The sequence below is a fragment of the Bactrocera neohumeralis genome, unplaced genomic scaffold, assembly GCF_024586455.1.
Source record: "Bactrocera neohumeralis isolate Rockhampton unplaced genomic scaffold, APGP_CSIRO_Bneo_wtdbg2-racon-allhic-juicebox.fasta_v2 ctg49_3, whole genome shotgun sequence".
In the NCBI taxonomy this organism is placed as follows: domain Eukaryota; kingdom Metazoa; phylum Arthropoda; class Insecta; order Diptera; family Tephritidae; genus Bactrocera; species Bactrocera neohumeralis.
This window is the reverse complement of record NW_026091970.1, coordinates 528235-551003: the sequence shown is the minus strand read 5'-3', so window position 1 is coordinate 551003 and position 22769 is coordinate 528235. Positions and strand designations below refer to the sequence as shown.

General features: G+C 37.2%; 1 protein-coding gene across 1 annotated transcript in view; it reads left to right on the top strand.

Moving 5' to 3' along the window:
• Nucleotides 1–3987: 3987 nt before the first annotated feature.
• Nucleotides 3988–22769, top strand: part of LOC126767260 (uncharacterized protein DDB_G0283357-like) — a 119101-nt gene continuing 100319 nt past the window's right edge. Inside the window, exons 1-2 of the mRNA XM_050484822.1 lie at nucleotides 3988–4313; nucleotides 5780–8042. Coding sequence (XP_050340779.1) covers nucleotides 6450–8042 — 1593 coding nt within the window. The 5' untranslated portion in view covers nucleotides 3988–4313; nucleotides 5780–6449. The remainder of the gene's footprint in view (nucleotides 4314–5779; nucleotides 8043–22769) is intronic.

Genomic DNA, 22769 nt, shown 5'->3' with positions numbered 1-22769 from the left:
TTTATTGCCTGAAATTGAAGATCATGACCTCGGTGACATTTGGTTTCAACAAGACGGCGCCACTTCCCACACATCGCATTAATCAGTGGATTTATAGGGAGAACACTTCGGTGAGAAGATAATATCACATTTCGACTTTTTTCCTGTGGAGATATGTAAAGTCTAACGTATATACGTACAATCCTGCTTCGGTTCAGGCCTTGGAGCAAAATATCGCTCATATCATTGCCAGTTATCAGTCGAAATGCTCGAACGAGTCATCGAAAATTGGACTCAACGGATGGACCATCTGAGATATAGCCACGGCCAACATTTGAGAGAGATAATCTTCAAAAAATAAATGCCAATGAATCTTACTTTGAATAGGGAACCTAGAAATGGATCACCATATATAAACTTCAAGAAAAAAACTACCTCAAAATATAGTACTAGTCTAATTTGTTATATTTCTAAAAATGTGTAATCTACAGTCCACTTATTCGTTGTGTCCACTGTATATTAGTCATTTGATTTTTTCTAAAACCACACATTGTTGCAATATGCCATCAACCTGGTCCAAATCTATTCACAAACGTGTACAAGCAAAAATATATAAAATATATATGTATGTATGTATGTATTTCGTCTGCTTGCGAAAGTTCCAATTGAAATGACGCGTGTTCATGACACCTGCTCAGCTATTCACTTCTGGATGCTCACGTCTATGAAATTGGTTTGGCTTCTAATCAGCGTTTTTATTTATTCTATTCATACACATATGCAGGCACATGAGTACATATATTTTCGAAAAACATGTGTGCTGCTATAAAGTAAAAGTGTAAGTAACGCATTCGGTAAACAGATGCGTATCATTATGGGTTAACCAAATAGTCTGTTGATTTTGGGGGCTTTGAGACGGCGGCACTTTCCACATGTCATCTCATTTTCAGCTCATAATTTTCGAGTAATTCAAACTCGCACTTCAAAAAAAAATGGTAAACACAAAACAAATAAACAAATGCAGCGTGCTGACATACATACACACAAATAGAACAACAGTGTAATAATTAGCATGCCTGCACATACACACAAACACGTACTAACAGATGTATAGTACATATATACATGTTGCTCTGCTCTCAGCCGCGAGCGGTGGTCGGTGCAATGCGCAAGGTGTTTTCCCAGTGCAACGAGCCGGAGCCACTCACTCGCTTAGCGCTGTTGCTTTGTATGTTTTTGTTTATGTTTATGTTTTTGGCAGCAAATGACTCTCCTACTGGCTGTGGACGGTATTTCCGGATGCTGATGTTGCTAAAACGATTTGAAGTGCAACATTTCATTTTATACACTGAGCGAAATAAATAAATGTTTTTTTTTTTCAATAAATTTTAAGTTATAATATTTTCAAGATTTTCAAGTTTTGAGAATTGCGTTGGAGTTTTTATTTATATATTTACTCATAGTTGCTTGCTTTTTTATTAATATTTTTGCTCTCGTCAATTAGTCGATAGTTTAAACTTACTTAAGGACTTAGGTGAATCTAGTGTTCTCAAAAGATCTATTATATATATTTTTCCTTTAAAAGATTTTGTATGTCCCTAAAACCTTATCGAATTGGTATAATCTTTTTCTTCTTTATTGGCGTAGATACCGCTTACTCGGGTATAGCCGATTTTATAAGCACATCAGTCGTTCTTCCTTTTCGCTGTTTGGCGGCCATTGGTGATTCCAAGAAAAGCCAGAACCGTCTTCACCTGGTCTTTTAAACGGAGTGGAGATTTTCTATTTCACCCGCCGGATATTGCGTCGAATACTCTGAGAGCATAAATCTTCAGCATAACCTTTCTCTCGAAAACTCGTAACGCTGACTCACCAGATGTTGTCGTCCATGCCTATACCCCATATACGAGTATGATGAGTGATAGTCACCATCCGCCAAATCTCGGGAAAGATGGATGGACACACGTTGATTTTAAAGCTGCTTTTACAGCATGAAAAGGAGATGCCTTCATGCCGCTATGTCTGGATTTAGTATCCGCGCAAAACTAATATGGCAAACTGACGTCAAGCAATACCAAAAGCTATGTCAAGATCGGGAAGGATCCCTCCGAGTCGTTCGATACCAAATGAAATTTCAGACAAGGCGATTACTTATCGTACGATTCTTCAATCTACTGCTGGAGAGAATAATTCGGGCTGCAGAGCTGAATCAAGGAGGCACAATCTTTAATAAGAGAATGCCGTTGATATTGAAATCATTGGCCTCAACACCCGCGCTGTTACTTCTCCTTTCTCCAGAGGTTTTCTGTTTCACCCGGCGATACTGCGTCGAATACTCTCAGAGCATAAATCTTCAGCACAACCTTTCTCTCGAAAACTCGTAACGCTGACTAACCAGATGTTGTTGTCCATACCTATGCCCCATATAGCAGGACGAGTATGATGAGTGTTGTAAAATTTGGTCTTTGTTCGGCCGGATTTTACTTTTCAATTACTTACTCAGCCCGAAGTAGTATGCTCCTTATCAGGCTTTTTTCGCCGCATTTAAACAGCTCGGCCAGCAATCCATTGGACCCCGCCGCATTGTTGTTCTTCAGACGGGTAATTGCTATTCGAACTTCTTCATAGTCGGGCGTTTGGAAGGTCTGCTCCATCGTCATCGATTGGGGAATCGGGTTCACCATCTCCTGGTGTTATGCTTTCACTGCCATTCAGCAACATGGAGAAGTGTTTCCTCCATAATTTCAGTATGTCCTGGACATCAGTCACTAGGTTACCTCTGGGCATTCTACATGAATATGCATATCTATCTCAGCAGCTTTCCTGACCACAAAGACTTCTGTCTGGAGAAAACTGCAGTATTCCGTACAACACTTCAATTTTGAGATCTAGGTACGCTAGCTGCGCCATCCACCTTCTTTTAATGTGACTTGAAATCTTCTCTCCCATATAAAGTAAGATGGTATGAGATCTAAATTATCTACCGACCCGCTGGCTATCGAGCTAACCCCTTAAGTAGCGTTCTCGAATTGCTAAAGAAACGAACTGGCTGCAGAAATTCGCAAAGCAAGTTCAAAATTACTCAGAATTTGTTGGTAACTTTAATTGCGACCGTATAGCGTAGCACGATAGAAAAAACAACTCAATGAGAACTATGTAAACTTAACGATCTTATGATCTTGAGCATAGTTAATTTTTTTTTTACACATATAAGTACCTAATATTTGTGAAGCATTTTCGTGTTTCTTTGTTAATCGAATTTATAGTATCTTCAAGTTATCTAAAAGGCAAAACACATTACATGTTACTAAACGGAATTCATATTTATACTATTTTCTCACATGACATATTCGAAAGTAACGAAAAATGGCTTATTTAATGAAAAAATTATAAAATTCCGAAAATTAATTTTATATAATAGTACTCGTTCAAGGCCATCGGTTAAGTTTACAGTTCTCGCTGGGTTATTTTGCTCTCACAGTCAGAGTTGCTCTCCGCCGGCCACTGCTTTAGATCCAATGCAAGCGCACGTTTTTCAAATAATTCAAAATGAAGTTTATGTGTAATTTACCTCAACATAAAAAAAATACTTAGTAGGAAAAGAATATATTTTGCATAACCAATAAAAATAAAATTAATAAATAATAAATAAATAAATTATAATAATAATATATTAATTTACCAAAAAAAAAAACATTTACAAAACAAATTTGCAGCTGTATAAGCATTATCTTCCACATTCCATTCTGTTACATGTTCTCCTATGCAAATGTTGCTCAACATAAATGTTGCTGAGCAAAAATGCTACACTGCAGCGCACGCAACATGTATATAACAGATGTTTTGTAATTCGTGCGCATGCATAGTCGCGCCACGATGTTGCGAAAGTGCATTGTTAACATGTTGCCGACGCTCGCCGACAACGACGACGACTGTTGTTGACTCTAGCGGCGGCCGAATGGTTGTTTTATTCGAATCAGAATTCAGTTACTACTGCGGCATTAAACCTTTCGTGTGTTTTCGTATTGTAAGCGGATTGCTCGAAGCATCTTACATTGTTACAAAAACGTTTTTGCTATTCAATAATGCAACATTCTGTGCATTTACTTGTATGAGCATTGTGAGAATAAAACAAAAAGACAAAAGGTGTTAAACCAAACGCATGCTTTGGCATGTGTTAGCAAGTGTACATAAATACATACATCTATATTTGTTTGCTAATATATGCTTACATGCATGTGTATAAATAAATTTTCGGCAAAGTTGCTGATTACGCTTTGAACGAGCGCAACAATTTGTGAATTTTGTGAATGAATTTGGCACAAATCGCTACGGTGAGGCGACGTCTCTAGCGTCAATGTTTATTATTAAGTAAATGTGCATGTGCGTGTGTGTTTTTAAATTATTTACTGTTATTACGGGTTCTATTTACTGTAACTCCTACGTGCTATAAAATAATGAAATATTACTTAATCAAAAATAAAAAATTATGAAAAAATAATCAAGTTGCATGAAAAAAAAAATATTTTGGAAGCATAAATGCAAAGGTGTAGTGCTAGTGTCGCATGCTTTGGCAAGCAAAGGTGCGCCTTTCCGCTGATTCTGTTGCGGTCTGCTACGCCAACGCGCGAAGGAAGATGCTCTGCGCTCGCAAACTGAAGTGAGCACACAACTTCAGTAGGAGCAAACGACGTTAGTGCTAAGTTTGTTGGTCTAAGCCACAACTTAGAACTGCTGTTCAGTGTTGTTGCAGCTGATATTTAAATAAATTAATTGATTGTGTTTGTGTTATGTGTTGATAATGTCATTGTGGTGTAATTTTAGGTTATGATTTGAAGCACTATGATATTTGCTGCGATTGTAAATATGTGTTTATGTGTGTGTTTTGTATGTACTATATGGGCGGAGAAGTCTTTGGCCTGACCGAGAGTTCGCGCAAAATTAATCGCTATATTTACCTTAGAGTCAAGTAGCCAAGGTGTCTACGCCAATAAAGAAGAACCTTAACTAGAATATTTTCAAGGCTTCCTGACATTTCATTTAATCCTTGTTCTTAAATTGACGCTATCTCTTCTATTATTGATTGAAATAGAAAAAAGTGAACTTCGTGATTTGACAAAATACTTTTTTTCTGAAGAAAAACCAAGAAAAAAACACCAGTGATGCAAAGTGTTAGGGCAAATATGTTCTAGAATATTCAACAGTGAAGTACGGGTTTCTGAAATTTGTCGTAACCATACCAATACTGTACCGGTTGAAGAAGGCCATGAAAGGCCGTAACTCGAGAACAAGTTAACAATATCGGCATCTCAAGGGAATGTGTAGTCATATCATTGACGAGTTTTGATAAAACAAAAACTTTTGTGCGCGATGTATGCCCGGTTTTTTATACTCAGACATACTCAGCTTTTGATATAATCGATAAATTGCAGAAATTATGTTGTGAACTAGTCTGTGACCCAACATATTTCCTAGATTTGGCCTTCAGGTTTTGAAGCTTGATGATACCGAGCTGGTATTTTGAAGTACCGTTACAACAAAAGCATTATTCTTGAATATAGCGTCTAGATTGAGGTTATGACGAAGAACTAAGACAAGTTTTCATTCAAAAAAATAAGGTCTCTCATCGTTAGGCGAAAGATTTTCCAGTCCATATAGTATATACTCTTTCACATATACATATGTACATAAGTATATATTTTGTCTATTCTTGACAATACACATACATATGTATATACATAAGTAAATATATGATTTTGTATTTTGAAGTTGTTTTTTATTAATTTATATATTTTTTTAGTAAACATCTCAGCATAAATTTTGTTAAAATACATACCTACCTAACAAGTATATAGTGCATATGTACATATATGCTAGACAAAGTGCTAGAATAGCCGAGTGATAAGTTTTAGCAGCATCACACCATATACTATTATGACACATAAATACGCGGGTGCCACAACGTGCACAGTGTTTTCTTGTTGTTGAGACAAAATAATATAAAAAATACAAATATATACATACGTACAATTGTTGTATATGTACCGCCGAAGTGTTTCGTAAAAGTGCAAATCAAACAACGCGAAAACGAAAATCTCAAAGGCGACGATTTGGTCATAAAACACAAGAGTTATGATTTTCGAACACATCGCCTTGGTATGATGCAATGTGCCAATGTTGTTAGTGTAGTGTTATTTTTATTGCAAACCAGCGAGCCAACAACGAAGGTAAGCGTAACGTTGCTGAGGCAACTAGCAAACCGTGTGACAAGCATTTGCTGCTGCTCGGAGCAGCAGTAACAATAATACAAAGTAAATAAAAATACAAATTACAAATAAAAGTAAAAGAAGACACCGCTGACTTCCAGTGTATTGGGGAAAAAAGTAAAAGCCAAAGCCATAAATACCCTCTGCGGGCTATAAAAAGATCAAAGATCTCTGCAAACACAGCCAGGCAAGCACACCGCCGCCATGGCGCGCTCCAACGTCAACATTAACCACATCAACGACGACACCAGTGACAACAAGCCAAGTGGCAAGAAGCGTACGACGCTGCCATGGCACATCCTTGCACTATTTGCTATGCTTTGTTGCAACGCAGCACTGCCAGTAGCGGCCGCCACCGTTGCGGACACAAGCGTTGACAGCAGCACCGAAGCAATTGTGGATGCTGTCTCGTCGGATGCTGCCGTCGATGACGACGGCGTTAGCGTGGCTAAGAGGTCTGCAGAAGACCCACAACTGCAGCATTTCTTTCGACATCAGGAACACTATTCGCACCGCATTGAGCAGGCCGTGAACGACTTGAAACGCACGCAATTGCAACAGCAACTTAGCGGAAATTATAGCAACACTACTGCTAACAACGTTGATGGCAGCGTTAATGGCGACAATAGCGGTACTAGCGACAATGACGACAACAACAACAACAACTATATGCATTACCAGTCCCAACTGCAGCCACGTAAGTCAGAACACTTGCGTCATCACAATCAGCGGCATCACTCTGTGGCACCAGTCAACGCTTGGGAACGTTATCTACTGCCACCTTTACGCCATCAACGCCATCAGCAGGAACGTCAGCAAAATCAACAACCCGAGTATGCAGCAGATGCAACTATGGTGGTAACAACCGCACCATTAATGCCGCTGGTGGCACCTACAGCCACCGAGTTGGCTAACGATGCCGCTGCCGTCGCTACAACTAATGAGCAGGCCAATATATTGCCGGCCATAACGCGCTCGGCCAACGGCAGTAGCGTACAGCAGCAACTGCATATAAAACCACATCGTTACTTCGATCGTGATGGACTCTACCAATCGTCCTCTTATATCTGGACAACAAGAGGTCCGCGTGTGCGCTCGAACGCGAATTATTGGCGCACAAAAGATTTTCCAAGCACCCACTTGTCTGGTGGTGCTAAACAAACAGATAGTCAGCGGATTTCGCTCAATCTAAACGCCGACTCGGAAGACGAGTCTTACACACACGAAGAGTCAAGAGAGAAGAAGTTTAAATCGAATGAGCCGCGTGGAAATGTTGATGCAGACAATGACAGTGAAATTGTTAATGACGACAACGATAGCAGTAGTGATGATTACGATGATTATTCATATGAGGAGGACTCAACGGAGGCGGCGCAAAGTGCAAATGAATTTCCCAACGTTAACAACATGTATGATCGCGAGCATCGCAGCGCCGTAAAACGTTATACCAATCCATTTAACGATTTACGTTTGCCACCCAAGAAGCGCGACTATTCACCGCACCCATATATGTCGTTGCGCCGGCGCACTGTACCGGGTGGTAATGCTCACAATGCATATGCTAATTTCGGTGTCGACTCCGTTGATGACAATAGTGAGGTGGACTTTTCTAGCGAAAAGTGGCAGCGCATCCGGCAAGAGCATCATCGCAAGCAGCAAGAACATCAGCGTCGAATGATGGCTTTGCGTGCGCGTCATGCTGCTAAATCCAGCGCTACAGCGGCAGCTGCTACAGCAACGCCGTTGATTATGGCTGCGGCGGCAGCACCATCAACGCAGCAGCGCCAGAATGATGATGTAAGTGCAGTTTTCAATTAACTTATTTTTTATAAAAGCATTGTTATACATATATTTTTATAATTGTTATTGTTTGTGAGAAGTACAAGCGTACATATGAAAGTTTGTATAGAAGAATTTCGCGTTCTAGGCCGTTGGGCTGATAACCCTAAAGCACATTTGATGAGCCTGATTTCATGAAGCCACTATCAGCTGCCGTAAATATGCAGATATTGGTGTGTGTGTCTATACAGGGGCGCAGCGTGAGCGGAATATTTACGAAAACAACCCCTTTTTGGAAGTTGTTGGTTGAAAAAAAAAATAAATAAGTGGTGTTCGTTTCGTCACATCTTTGTTTGAGCTCTGCTGTCTTGTAACTGATAACTTGTGAAAGCAACCACAAAGTCTCTTTGATTATCTGATCATGCGATCCTTATGATTTATATCGGTTGCTTGTTCGATTAGGTACCTTTTAAAGCTTGACGAATGGAGAGTAGTTGAAAGAGTTAAATTTAGATTAAGAGCGTTGTTAGTTTCTAAGGTGATGACTATTCTATCTCTATTTGATTCTGCGAAACCTTGTGATTTATATCAGTTGCTTGTTCGATTCGCTACTCTCTAAAGCTTGACAAATGGAGCGTAGTTGAGCGAGTTGAATTCAGCAAAAGAGAGTATAGTGTGTTGTTAGTTTTTAAGGTGATGACTATTCCTGCTCTAATTGATTCTGTGAAACCTTGTGATTTGATTTACTTGTTTGCTTCGCTTCTCTTGTAATTGTGACTCAGAAATGAAACAGCTACTGCCTATGTAGTCTATACAAAAGTGAAATCTCGCTTCTTGAAATAAAAATTCTAATTTTTATAATTATTTATTGTTACGACTTTCGACTTTTCATCAAAAATTTATGTAACAAGTTTAAGGCATCGCTTCAAAGTATTGTTTTCTGAGTCAATTTACTTTGTTATTTTATATTTTTGTCTTTCTTCATACTTCTGGAATATACAAGCACCCCTCGCAACTTCAGCGCTGGCTACGCCCCTGTGTGTAATAAAAATAAGCTCCAAAGGAGTAGTGAAATATGTGTGTATTATTGGTGCGTTAATGAATACTTAGCATTGACCGCATTTTAGACACATTAATGGGGCCATTAGTTCTTCAAATGAGTCATCGTAATCGGCTGTAATTTACAGATGCCAAGTTAAACTATTTAAAAAGTCATTTCATTTACATATAGTATACGTGAACATATATTTACATATGTGACATGTTAATGTAGTGTGCAGACTTTTATGACCTGGTGTGTGTGGTTATAGAAAAACTGGTCTATTTTAGGTCTGAATGTTTTGTGGAGACCTAGCAAAGTCGACAGATATTGTGTAAAATTCACCGGTTTACAAATTGAAGAAATAAAGAGATGAATTATTTTCAATGCTTTGCAAAGTATTTTAAATGAACGTGAGACCTTATCGTGCTGGATATTTTAAATATTTTCCCTAAAGTCAAGTGTGTTTACAGAAATCGGTATATTCATGATATGGCGAATAAGGGAGGAGACCTGATTTACTTTATTGTTAAAGAAAGTGAAATAGTCTGTCCTTATTTTAAAAATCGCCGAGCAAACTCATAGGTTTTGGTGAAGTCATATCTAAAGTATAAAGTCAACTAGAGAGATGGATGTTGATCAGCTTGATTCATGGGTTTTGGGTGAAGTTATGAATTGATAAAGTATGTTTTTGGAAGCGATGTACAGTGGATAAAGGAGTGGAGTTAACATATACCGTAATTGGTGTCTAGGACTTCTTACGAATCGTTGTAGTCCATTTTGGGCAGCGGTTTCTGAATTGTTGACCAATATACTATATACGCTGCCAATTAGGACGAGGATATGACAGTGTAAGTATTGGGGTGTAAATGAAGGTACAACCTGATTATGCATACCGACCAAATTTAATCAATTCACCTTAAGGAGTCTAGGAGAAGTTATAACCCGTTAAAGTATATTTTTGATTGCGATATACAGTGTAAGAAAATTAAAATATTCGGTACATAAGGTCTAGCGCTTTATAGGGACCGACATAATAAACTTTATTGTAGAAAATTTTCAAATGTTTACCGATATTTACGGTATAAATTAGATAGAAGAGATTGAAATCTTTACATATATTCAATATATGGGGTCTAAAGAAAGGTTCAGTCTGATTGCCCCTATTTTTGATGCTCCTTTTTGTGATTATTAAGTTATTAAATGCAAAATCAAATGAAGATAGGTTTACTTTCCCCAAGCGGATCATATTTGGTATCAAAGTAGATTTATCTCTGTTGTAAACGAAGAATGTACCGCGAGCTTAGGTCTATTGTGTCCTCTCCTAAATCACAAAGACTCACCTAACCCCAGCATATTGATAAAGTCCAATAAACTGCTGGATGCAAGCGAAGCGATGTGATCCCTATTTGGAAACATAGATCCAAGGGCCTTCGACCTGCATCTGCAGATTGCTATGCAGTCTATTAGCAGGTGTTCTGGTGTTTCAGGCGGAAAAAGCTAGTCCCATGTTGTATAAGTGCTTTTTAAGCTTGTAGTGGCCAGTGTTGTCACTACGAAGGTTAATTTCATATATAAACCTGCTGAGGTTATAAACTCCCCTTTAGCAACTTGTCTTGGAGTCTGTCTACTCCTTCTTTCTTGCGGGCGAGATCATAAGTCAGTTCGTTACCAGCTATATCTTTGTGATCGGACACCCAGATGGGCTACACGTGGTTACGTTCCGCTAGGTTATCCAGCCGCTCTCTATACTCCTGCATCAATAGCGATTTGATCTCTTAGGAGGAGACTGCTTTTAGTGCCGCTTGACTATCGCTAAGTATAGTTATACGCTCGTTGCGATAGTTGCGTTGGAGGTTTACCTCTATGCACCGACTTATGGCATAGTCTTCTGCCTGAAAATGCTCGGAAAACTTCCCACAGGTTTGAAGAGTTTAGTACGTGGTCCTGTGACTCATGCGCCAACTCTCTCCGACGTTTTCGAGCCGTCAGTGTACCATTTGATTGTACCATCCCTAAGCAGTAGCTCGAGAGTGGAATAATTCCATTCTGCCTTGCTGCTAAGGGTAACCTTTAACTTCTTGGTGAAGTTTACCTTTTAGTAATAATGTCTCTTGGAAAAACAGTCAATGGTATTACAGCACTTAACTCTTTCAACCGCTTGGACAAGATTACTTTACCTCTGCCACACCCTATTGCAGTGTGTGTTTGGCTACTTGACCGATTACTACCTGAAGTGGTGTAAAGAAGTAGTTATTGTATTTGTTCAGTGATTATTCGAAACAATGAGGAAGAGTTTAAGGAGGAGTTTCTGGGGATAACTGTGTACTTCAAGCTTTTTTGTCTGTACTATATTTCTCTCTACATACATATACTATATTATTCCAGTTAGGAAAATTTCCTTGTGAAAAAGTATATTTTTCGTCATTAGAGCTTCAGTTATGCAATTTCAAATTGTTCGACTTTGAGATAACTTTTCATTGACCGTATTCGTCTTAAATATCTACTAACCTTTTGATCCAGTTCCATTTTTTTGGATTTTAACTTTTATGGTTCATAGAATTTAGTATCTCTCAATGATAAAAAACATGAAAAGCGTTAACTTCGGCTGCACCGAGGCGATAATACCTTCAGTGGTTTGTATAACTAAATATGAAAGCGTAACTAGCCTATGGTATGCATCCAATAGAAGACGTTTTGCTACTTCTTTGAATGAATGACTTATTTCAAGTAAATAACTTTGAAGCCGAAATAAGGTTACTTAATGCGGAAAAGGATTTTTTACGAAGATATGTATCTTGATGTTGATCAGCCAGTGAATGACAGTTATATGCTGTAGTGGTTAGATATGGCGGTTCCGTAGAATCAGTAACTTTTTGGGCAGAAAAAGACATATGCAAAATTTCAGATTGATATCACAAACATTGAAGGGAACTAGTCCCTAGTATATACAGACAGACACGCTGATCATTTATATATAAACTTTATAAGGTCTCTAACGTTTCCTTCTGGTTGTTACACATTTTGAGGCAAACTTAATATACGCTGTACAGGGTATAAAAATAATAAAAGAATTACCCGGCACAGCTTAAAACGCTAATACAAAAACATTTATACAGCTTTTCAGATCCAGTTCGTTAATCGGCAGATTTGTAAAAATTAAGTCGTTATGCTTTGATGACTTAATTGCAATTTTTACGACATAAAGATCAATATTTGCAACTTGTTGCGTTTTCCATTAACGCACATATACATATATCATTTCCTTTGACATATTGCTTGTCTGACCAATCTTCGTTTGTTGTCTTCAATTGACCGAGAGCACACCAGTAACCCACAATATGGCAGCATAATTTACAACCACATACAAGTGTGTATGTACGCGTATGCTTGTTGTGTGGAAAACGCTCACATCAAAAGCCAACAATGTGTTTTTGCTTATGGCAAGCCGTCTTTGCGCTTTCTGAAAATTTCAGCTTGTAATTGCTGCACTTAAAATGCGATTAATAATGCATTAGACAACATTTGCTAATTTGCTAAGTGCGAACTCCGTGTGCATTGCTTACAAATGCCGCTGGCACCGGACGCGTGCATAAAATCACAAATCGTAAATACCGATTCAAAGTAAATGTAATTGAAACGGCGAAAACAGAGAAAAAAAAACGCTGCGAAAATGCCGGCATGAGGAACACTAAGTTCGAATTTTTTATGCATTAGAATATAATTGAATGTTGCAGTGCAACGCTACCGGCGTCCATGCGTGGATCCATTTGTACATGAGCATACTTTATGCGTGCATTAGGGTGGTTCTAAAACGTTCTAATTTAATTTTGGCGCAACTTTTGGCTTAAATCTTATATTAGTAGCAGTATTGTCGAAGAAATCATATTTGAATTAATAATTAATATATACATATATATACTTTAGGGTGGTTCTTAAAATTATTGTAATTTCTTCCTAAATAAAATTTCCAAACTTAAACCTGTAAGACGGTGTGTAAATAGTTGTAGATGACAGTTACGCACTTTATACACACATTAGGGTGGCACTTAATTGGGTTTAAAAATCTTTGGAATGGATTTACCAAACATTAAAATGCATGACTATGTTGATTTAATCTAAGATCTCATATATGGTCTGCCAATATACACTAGGGTGGTTCTTAAAGCTGAAAAACTAATTTTTAAAATAAATTTCCTAAACATTAACGACTTTAGCGATAGAATGCATATAATGTAGTCTTAAATAATCACTTAGAAGCTTTAATGAAGATTGGAAATGCTTAGGGTGTGTCATACAGTGCTTAAAGCTTGTATTATTTTATGGAAAGCTGTAAAAATTAGTGTTTTTTATTATATTGTATTTATTATGTGTATAATCCATAAGTGTTTTATTCTTGTAAAGAGAAAGCATAAATTCTCAGCTCTTGAAGAATTAAAATCAATCGAAAGAGATATTTTTGCACGTTGAAAAGAAACTTAAATTGGTGTGCTATATTTTGAATTAAAGTGGCACTGGTTTGTGGTGGTAAAATACTTATTTAAATTTTTGTGTCACCATAAAAAAATATTAATCTTGATATGATATTTTGGCACGTATAAATGTGGCCCACCTTAAATGAAACAAATTTTGTAGAAATATCTTTATATCTAGTTCACACTACCTAAAAAGCTCTATTGTGACTGAAAGATATTAAAAAAATTAACATTCGGTGTTCTAAGAATCACCTTGGTAAAATTTTTTAGTTAGCAAATAATAATATGAATTTCAACCAGTTCACAGACCACCCTAATAATCTCAATTGTGTGTAAAATTTAATAAGAAATACATTGTGTTAGCAATTGGGCGTTCAGAATAAAAATACGGAATTTTATGAACCACCCTAATGCCTTGAACCAGCTCACAGCCCACTCTAATAATCTCTATTGTAAGTAAAAGCTATTAAAAAATTAACATTTGCTATTCTAAGAATTACGCTAGTAAAAAATTTTAGCTTATAAATAATAATATGAAATTCAAGCAGTTTACAACTCACCCTAATAATACCAATTGCGCGTAAAATTTTATAAGAAATCCATAGTGTTAGCAATTGAGGGATTAGAATAAAAAATATCGATTATGCGTGGTTTTAAGAACCACCTTAATGCCCGTATTAGACATAATGTATGAATGACCATGCTATCTAAGATGGTCATGCCAAAGAAAGAACGCCAAGAATTGCTGCATGTAACATGCTTAGTGCCTTGGCGCATAATGCAAAGCATTTACGGTACTTACAAACATTCTTTGATACACACATATACATATATAAAGTGTATGAGAATCGATAGCCTGGCGTTAAGAAATTCTAATTCAGTGCACAACAACAAGCAGCAATTGATTTAAATTAATTGCACAGCATAATTGCTGAACATTAATTGAAATTAATTGCACGCACAGTCGGTGAGTAAAGTACAGCACCAGATACGGTTTCAGTTTGGCAACAAAGCAACGAGGTTGATTTCGAAATGAACACCATTACAAAGTCTCGATGATTATCGTTAATGAAATCTGGCTAAAATGGTGCCTGAAAGAAAACCAAAGGTAGACGCTGCAAATTAACGGGCGCACTCCCCGCTGTGAGCCAACACAGTAACTTAAGTACAAGTTCTTAAATCTATATGCATAAGAATATGCTAAGCAGCAAAGGTTGCAATAAAACCATTAGCACTTTGGGAGCGGAAGTCAAAATAGAGACAAATAAATCGCAGACAAGCAAAGTAAAGGGTGTGACAAGATGTGATTCGAGGAAAAACTACCATTAGTATTGAGTAATTAAGTTGCTGACTTTTCGGTTTTCTCGATAATTTGAGGACCCTTGAAGTAAATACTAAGTAGAAGAAAATATCAATTTATTTTATTCCGGATTTGATTTCAAATTCATTTTTTCTTTTCACTTTTTATCACTGATGAAACATCCAAGTCGCAATGTGTCGCAATTAATAATCGATCAAGTCGACTTTAGACATGCTTGAGTCGTCGTGTCTATTAATACTCGACATTAATTAAAATACACCAATTTTGTAATTAACATTTTTTTTGTAGGTTATATTGTGACGAATCACGATTTGAGATATATAAATATCGAGTTTTTTCATAGGGACGCTACAAAAGAAGACCGATAAAGACAACAAACGACGCCATATTTTTTCCAGCTTTTTTTTCCAGAAGTACCCGTAGTGTTGAAAATATTGCTGCCGCTAGCGCATCAATTGAAGAAGACCCGAATAAGTCTCTCACACGTTGTTCTCAAGCGTTGGGCATCTCTGTGACGTCGTTGTGGCGAATTTTGCGAAAAGATCTTGGCCTACATCCTAACAAGATCAAATTGACGCAAGAACTGAAGCTGCTTGACCACCAGAATCGCCGTATGTTTGTGAATTGGGCTGAGCAATTGACACGTACTCTATAAGTCACCATTGCATCCCGAAAAAAGTACGGTTTGGTGGGGTTTATGTGCCGGCGGCGTCAAGGGGCCGTACTTCTTCCGTGATGATCAAGACCGGCACGTTACTGTGAATGGGAATCGCTACCATTCAATGATAACCGAATATTTTTGGCCCGAATTGGATGATATGGACTTGGACAATATGTGGTTCTAACAGGATGCCGCTACAAGTCACACAGTAGCAGTAGATGTCACAATCAATTTATTGAAAACCAAGTTTGGTGAATTTGTTATCTCACGAAATGGCCCAGTCAATTGGCCGCCTCGGTCGAGCGATTTGACACCGTTAGACTATTTCCTGTAGGGCTACGTCAAGTCTATAGTCTATGCCAACAAGCCACCGACGATTGATAAACTTCGTTCGAATATCGTACGTGAAATTGCAGCAGTATCGGCCGATTTATGCTTGAAACCGTCGAAAATTGGGTTCAGCGACTGGACTTCTACAAGCGTGCCCGTGGTGGACGAATGTGCTTTCACAGGAATAAAGAATAGCGATCTTATTGAAAAATCCGTTAGTTACATTGCCGATCTCATCTACCTATTTTTGTTGCAAGCCTAATTGTTATGGAGCCTCTTACAAGTTTTAAGTCGACTCAGAATGCTTAACGCATTTCATAAGACCGAATATGCATGGAGGTTTGAGCTTGGCTGCGGAGAGTCCACCTCATATAGATGAATAATTTTTTATCATATTCATCACAGAACTTTAATACACGGTTTGTTCCTCTAACCACCAACCACTACCACTACCACTTCGCCCACGCTGTATTTATCGCGACACCCTGTATATTTTTTAACCGATTTTAATAAAATGCAAATGCAAGTCATGTAGCATTTTAAATGTACACAGTTTTACAAGGGCAATAAATTGCATTTGAATTAACTGCATTGCTAAGCAATGACTTGCCATTCGCCGATAAAATTTGCAATTCTTCTGTCGTTTCGGGTATTCAATTCTGTTTCGCTGTTTCGCCGTGAACATGCCATGACTGGACTTTAATATAGAAGTTGCGTGTCTGTGAGTTATCAAACATTTCTTAATATTATCAGAAACGTGTTCGACCAAACAGGAACCGAAGAAAGTGTTGCTGATGGGTTCACTTTTGTTTGGCGATTTTTTGTTGTTTTGCACGCGAATGATTGCAACTTTTCCAACGGTTTGCCGTTTGTATAGATTATATATAACTTGTTGTGGTAGATTACATTAGCGTGAAAGCATGAAGAAGCTGAAGAAAGAAGTAGTAAAAAATTACTTAGAATGCGATATGAGTATCTATAGGAACACTTGGCTTCAGTAAAATTTTTAAGAATTGTTCAAAATTTGCAGATTTTCCATTATTATAGGGGAACTCGAGCATGTACATACATATATGTACATATATTTAAATCATACATACATATATTTTGGTGCTTTCTTATTGAAAAGGAATTCTGCCATTTTAATGGTCTTTAAAGAAGACTTACTTTTGAACTAGGCTAATTTTGAAAAAAATATAGATATACATATTTGGTCACCGATATTGAAAGCGACATATTCAAGAATATACCGGTCCATATCAATGAGAGAAAAGAATATGACATATAAGTCACTAATTTTTCGGAGAGAGAATTGATGCTCATACGCTTTCAGAAACAGTAATTCATGAATACAACATTTCACGATTTATGTATTTATTTATGACGATTTATTTATTCCTCTTCCTCTGCTTCCTTTGGCGAATACTGCGTCGAGTACCCCCAGAACTCAGAGCCAGCGTAGCCACTGTCTTTTAATTCGCTGAACTATGTATGTCAATGACGTCGTATATATCGCATAGCTCAACGTTTCAGTATTCGTCGTTACCAATGCGCAAAATCTTTCACAGAACTTTTCTCTCGAAAACTCGTAACGTCGACTCATTAGATGTTGTCATTGTTCATCCCTCTTCACCATATATCGGGTGATTTTTTTGAGGTTAGGATTTTCATGCATTAGTATTTGACAGATCACGTGGGATTTCAGACATGGTGTCAAAGAGAAAGATGCTCATTATGCTTTGACATTTCATCATGAATAGACTTACTAACGAGCAACGCTTGCAAATCATTGAATTTTATTACCAAAATCAGTGTTCGGTTCGTTCGTCCGATTTATGGTCTACATAATCGACCAAGTGAGCAAACAATTAATGCGATTGTGACCAAGTTTCGCACTCAGTTTACTTTATTGGACATTAAACCAACCACACGAATGCGTACAGTGCGTACAGAAGAGAATATTGCGTCTGTTTCTGAGAGTGTGGCTGAAGACCGTGAAATGTCGATTCGTCGCCGTTCGCAGCAATTGGGTTTGTGTTATTCGAAGATTTTACGCAAAGATCTTGGTGTAAAACCGTATAAAATACAGCTCGTGCAAGAACTGAAGCCGAACGATCTGCCACAACGCGACACATCGCGATTCTATGGCCATTTTGAGGGAAAACTTCGGAGAACAATTCATCTCAAGAAATGGACCCGTAAGTTGGCCACCAAGATCATGCGATTTAACGCCTTTAGACTATTTTTTGTGGGGCTACGTCAAGTCTAAAGTCTACAGAAATAAGCCATTCCGGCCGAAATGCTCGAAAAAGTTGCCCAAAATTGGACTTTCCGAATTGACCACCTAAGACGCAGCCGCGGTCAACATTTAAATGAAATTATCTTCAAAAAGTAAATGTCATGAACCAATCTAACGTCTCAAATAAAGAACCGATGAGATTTTGCAAATTTTATGCGTTTTTTTTTTTAAAAAAGTTATCAAGCTCTTAAAAAATCACCCGATAGTAGGACAGGGATGGTAAGTGACTTCTAGAGTTTGGTTTTTGTTCATCGAAAGAGGACTTTACTTCTCAATTGCCTATTCGGTCCGAAGTAGCACCTGTTGGCAAGGGCTTTGAAATCAATGAAAAGGTTGTGTGTGTCGATTCTCTTTTCACGCGTCTTTTCCAAGACTTGGCGCATGATGAATATCTGATCAGTTGTTGATTTTCCAGGCCAAAAGCCACACTGATAAGGTCCAATCAGTTTGTTGACGGTGGGCTTTAATCTCTCACACAGTACATTCGGTAGAACCTTATATACTTTGTTGAGGAAGTTTATATCAAGTTGACGCAGATTGTCCGACCATATTCTACAAAAAAGTTAATACATGCTCTTTCGTTCTTCGCCGCCGTATTTAAGTAGTTCGGCCGGCAATTCATCGGCCCCGCCACTTTGTTGTTCTTCTGACAGGTAATTACTATACGAACTACTATAGAGCGTCCGCTCCATCGTCAACGACTGGCGAAGCGGGTTCACCATCTTCTGGTGTTATGCTTTCACTGCCATTCAGCAGTTTGGAAAAGTGTTTCCTCCATAACATAACTCTCATGAGGCGTATAAAAATTTCTATTTTTGAAGATATTGTTCGTACATTGACCTTCGGTTGAAAAAAAGTAGAATTTTATTCAAAATTTTTTGCTGCGGACAAGAAACTGGTAGACCATTGTAAGAATTTGACGATGCTCGGATTTGAGATAAACGAGTTTAAGGATGATAGAGCTGATTAAACTGACCGGCTACAATTTAGAAGGCTGTACCTCAAAAATTATTTGTGGTATGTACTTAAAATTGAAGCCAACTTTTTTTAAAGGTATAACCAATCGAAACATGAGAAAAAAATCCATGTCTTTAAAATTTACCTGGCTTGATAATCAATAATTTTTGGGAAATCATTTTCAAGCCAAGGTATTTATGTAACGTGCTATAATAAACATTATTTCTACTTTCCATATATCATTCATGAGCGTGGAAGTTTGTGTTAACTGTGATTCAATATTCTTATGAAGACAGAGAAGATACCATGGTATACCCAAACATTTTATCAGAAGCTGATTCGAGCTCCCCATGTGTGGCCGATTTTCTGTATATTTACTCTTTACTCTAAAGATAAGACATATTTGTAATGTATTAATTATGTGAAAGGCAAATAGATTGTATACTTATTATATAAATATGTGAACATATTTGCTTGGAAAATATCTCAAGATTATATATTATAATAACGCTTATTTAACCAAGCATCAAAGTATGTGTAATTTTATGCAATTTCTTTATCAAGTCATAACGATCGATTGATTTCGTTTCAACAAGCTTTAGATAGCAGTGAATGGTACAAGCAAGTCATATACATTGTGCGAAGAAAGCACCCGGAAATTGTTATAATATTCCCTGGGTAAATGATGTTTCAAAAAATTTATTTTGCTAAGTTGGTAGGACTGTCTTTAATTACAATGCAAAATATGAGCGAAATCTGTCAACCAGTTTGTTTGCGGACGCTTCTTAAGTCGATACACCTCAGTACTGCGTTGCGATTTTTGCAATGGATAAAAATATCGAACAAAGAATTTATCCCAAATTTTGTATTTCTAACCAAAATGAAAGGTTGCTTGAAAATTGTCAGGCAAGTGTTTAAGAGATGGCAAGAGAGCTCGAGATGTCTTTCGAGTTCGTTCGAATAATTTTGGTGGATATTTCGTTTATGAAACGCTTTCTTGCTCGACTCGTCCCGATAAAGCTGAATTTTTTTCATAAAGAGTACCGTAAACAGGTCTCTTTGGACATGCTTGATCGTGCAAATTTCGATCTCACATTCAGGGAGAGCATTATTACTGCCGATGAGACATGGGTTTATGAGTTTGACATGCAAAAAAGTCAATAATCATCGGATTGGTGGGAAAATGCGAGCCGAAACCAAAAAACCCACGCCAAAGCCGCTCAAAAATCAAGGTGATGCCCATTGTTATTTCGTTATTCTTGGTTTGGTTGATTATGAATTTGTCCTGGACGGTTGATAAGGAGTTCTTTTTGGCAGTATTGAGGCGTTTGCGTGAGAAAATTCGTCGAAAGTGGCCGGAATTGTGAAAAAACAATTCATGAAGCTTACACGATGATAATACACCATCTCATCGAGCCACGAATGTGGCCGAATTTAAAACCAAAAACGCAATGAATATCTTTATTCAATCACCGTATTTACCAGATTTGGCTCTGTGTAATTTTTTTTGTTCCCCAAACTGAAATGCCGCTCCGTTCTTTCGATCGAAGAGATAAAACCAAATTCGCTTAAGGCCATCCCAAAAAGTGCTTATGAAAAGTGTTTCGAGGACTGGAAAAACAGTTGGTATAAGTGTTTTACATATGGTGGTGATTACTTTGAAGGCGACAAAGTAAATATTGTTTAATAATTATATATTTTGCATTTTATTTACAATTTCCCGGTACTTTTTTGTCATAATTTCCAACTCCGATGAGGTAAATCACACACTTTCTTGTAAAAAGTTTCTCCCTACAATTTAGTGGTTGCAGTCATTCATTTACAATTTTTTTGAAGAGAGTGTGCTTGTTTGAGCATAGCGTGCAGCGAAGTGGCGAATCGAACGTGTCTAATATAGATTTTACTGTTTGAATAATTTTAATAACAAACTTCCTTACATTAATTTGGCATTTTGTTTAAAGCATTAATACTTTTCTCAAGTTAAAAACAACACTTTTCTTTGATTATTATATTTTCACCTTAAAAAGATGACTTCAAGTTTAGTCGCAGCAGACAAGGTACTTCAAATGTTATGTGCCTCCTAGTGGTTTTACATAATCTCTTTGAAAGTAAACTCTGCCCACATGCAAACCTCAAACTTTACACATAATCACGCTCATTGTTTGCACAAAAAACTTAATAACCAAATTTTTCACCAGATAAGATGCTCAGCGCATGTGTGGTTGTTTACCGAAGTGAGCAGCCCAAAAAAAATGTACATAAGTGTAGCATTACTTGTTACAACTTGTAAATTTTTATCGAGGTAGTTTACAAAACTTTGCCCGCTTAGACAGTGTAATGTAACATTTTAAATACACAAACACACTCACACAAATATTTAATAAATGTATGTGTGGTTATGCGGTTGCGAGCATAAAATCCAGTAAAATAAACAAATATACACGTTCTATTCGACACAGTTTCTATTTTTGCTGCTGTTGTTTTCGTTGTTGTTGTTGTGCGCCAGCAGATGCGGTTGCAGTTGCTTTTACGGCAAATTGTTAAAAATTAATTTCCATTTGTGTTTCGGTTACGCGCCTGCACACATGCATAACTGTGCGCCATGTGTGTGTGTGTGTGTGCGTGTGTTGGTGTCTGTGTATTGGTGGATAAGCTGCTGAATTTCAGCGTTAAATTATTTAATTTCATTACGAACATACGTGTGCGTTTTAAAATTCTGGCCAAACTGACATATTTGATGAAAATTGTAATCACCAAACTATATACACGTTAATTACCATAATATGCTTAGCACATACATACATACAAACGTGTATACAACTGTACGCAGTGGCATGCAAGCACATCGTTAGAATTTTACATACATACATACCTACAATTCTAAAACTTGTTAACTGTGCAGTGACTAATCACCCATACTAATGCCAGTTGGAAACATTCAGGTATTTTTTCAGCTACAAACACACAAACACACAAGCATACAAATATATTCATAGACATACAAACATTCGCATTTTATGCGCTAAAAATTACATTCGTATTGAATTTAGGGCTTGGTCCATCGCACAACCGAAGGAAACCCCCTCATTCAACGGTTGAGCTGGCTCATAATTAATTTATACGCTAGTTGAATTCATTAGTTGTAATAGACCGGCTGAGCTGTCAGCGTTGTCTGTGCTGTTAATGACAGACGGTTAGCTGCAGCAGATAAGTGAGTCGACTTGATGACTTAATTGAAATGCTTGGGCCTTCATTGAGTTTAATCATTTAGTTAAATTTGCAGTTGTTTGAATTGGAAATCTTCTGCGGACACGCTAATTGAGAAAATGGCATTCTTATAATTGCATACAAATGTATGTATGTATGTATGTATGTATAAATAATATATATTAGAATGAATGTAGATATGACTCTTCTGCTGAAAAAATCACACTTAAAAATAAACGTGCAAAAAAGTAACCGAGATTTAGATATTTAAGAGGTTAGAGTACAGAATAGCTTTTTTCAACAATTTTTTTCTCAAATATAAAATTTTATTGAAATATTTTATTAAGAAAGAAATTTAAAATTTTGGAGAAAAAATATTTAGTCATTGGGACGCCATTTTGAACGAAAAAGGAAAAGATAGACAAATCATCTGTAAAAATATGTGTTTTAGTTAAA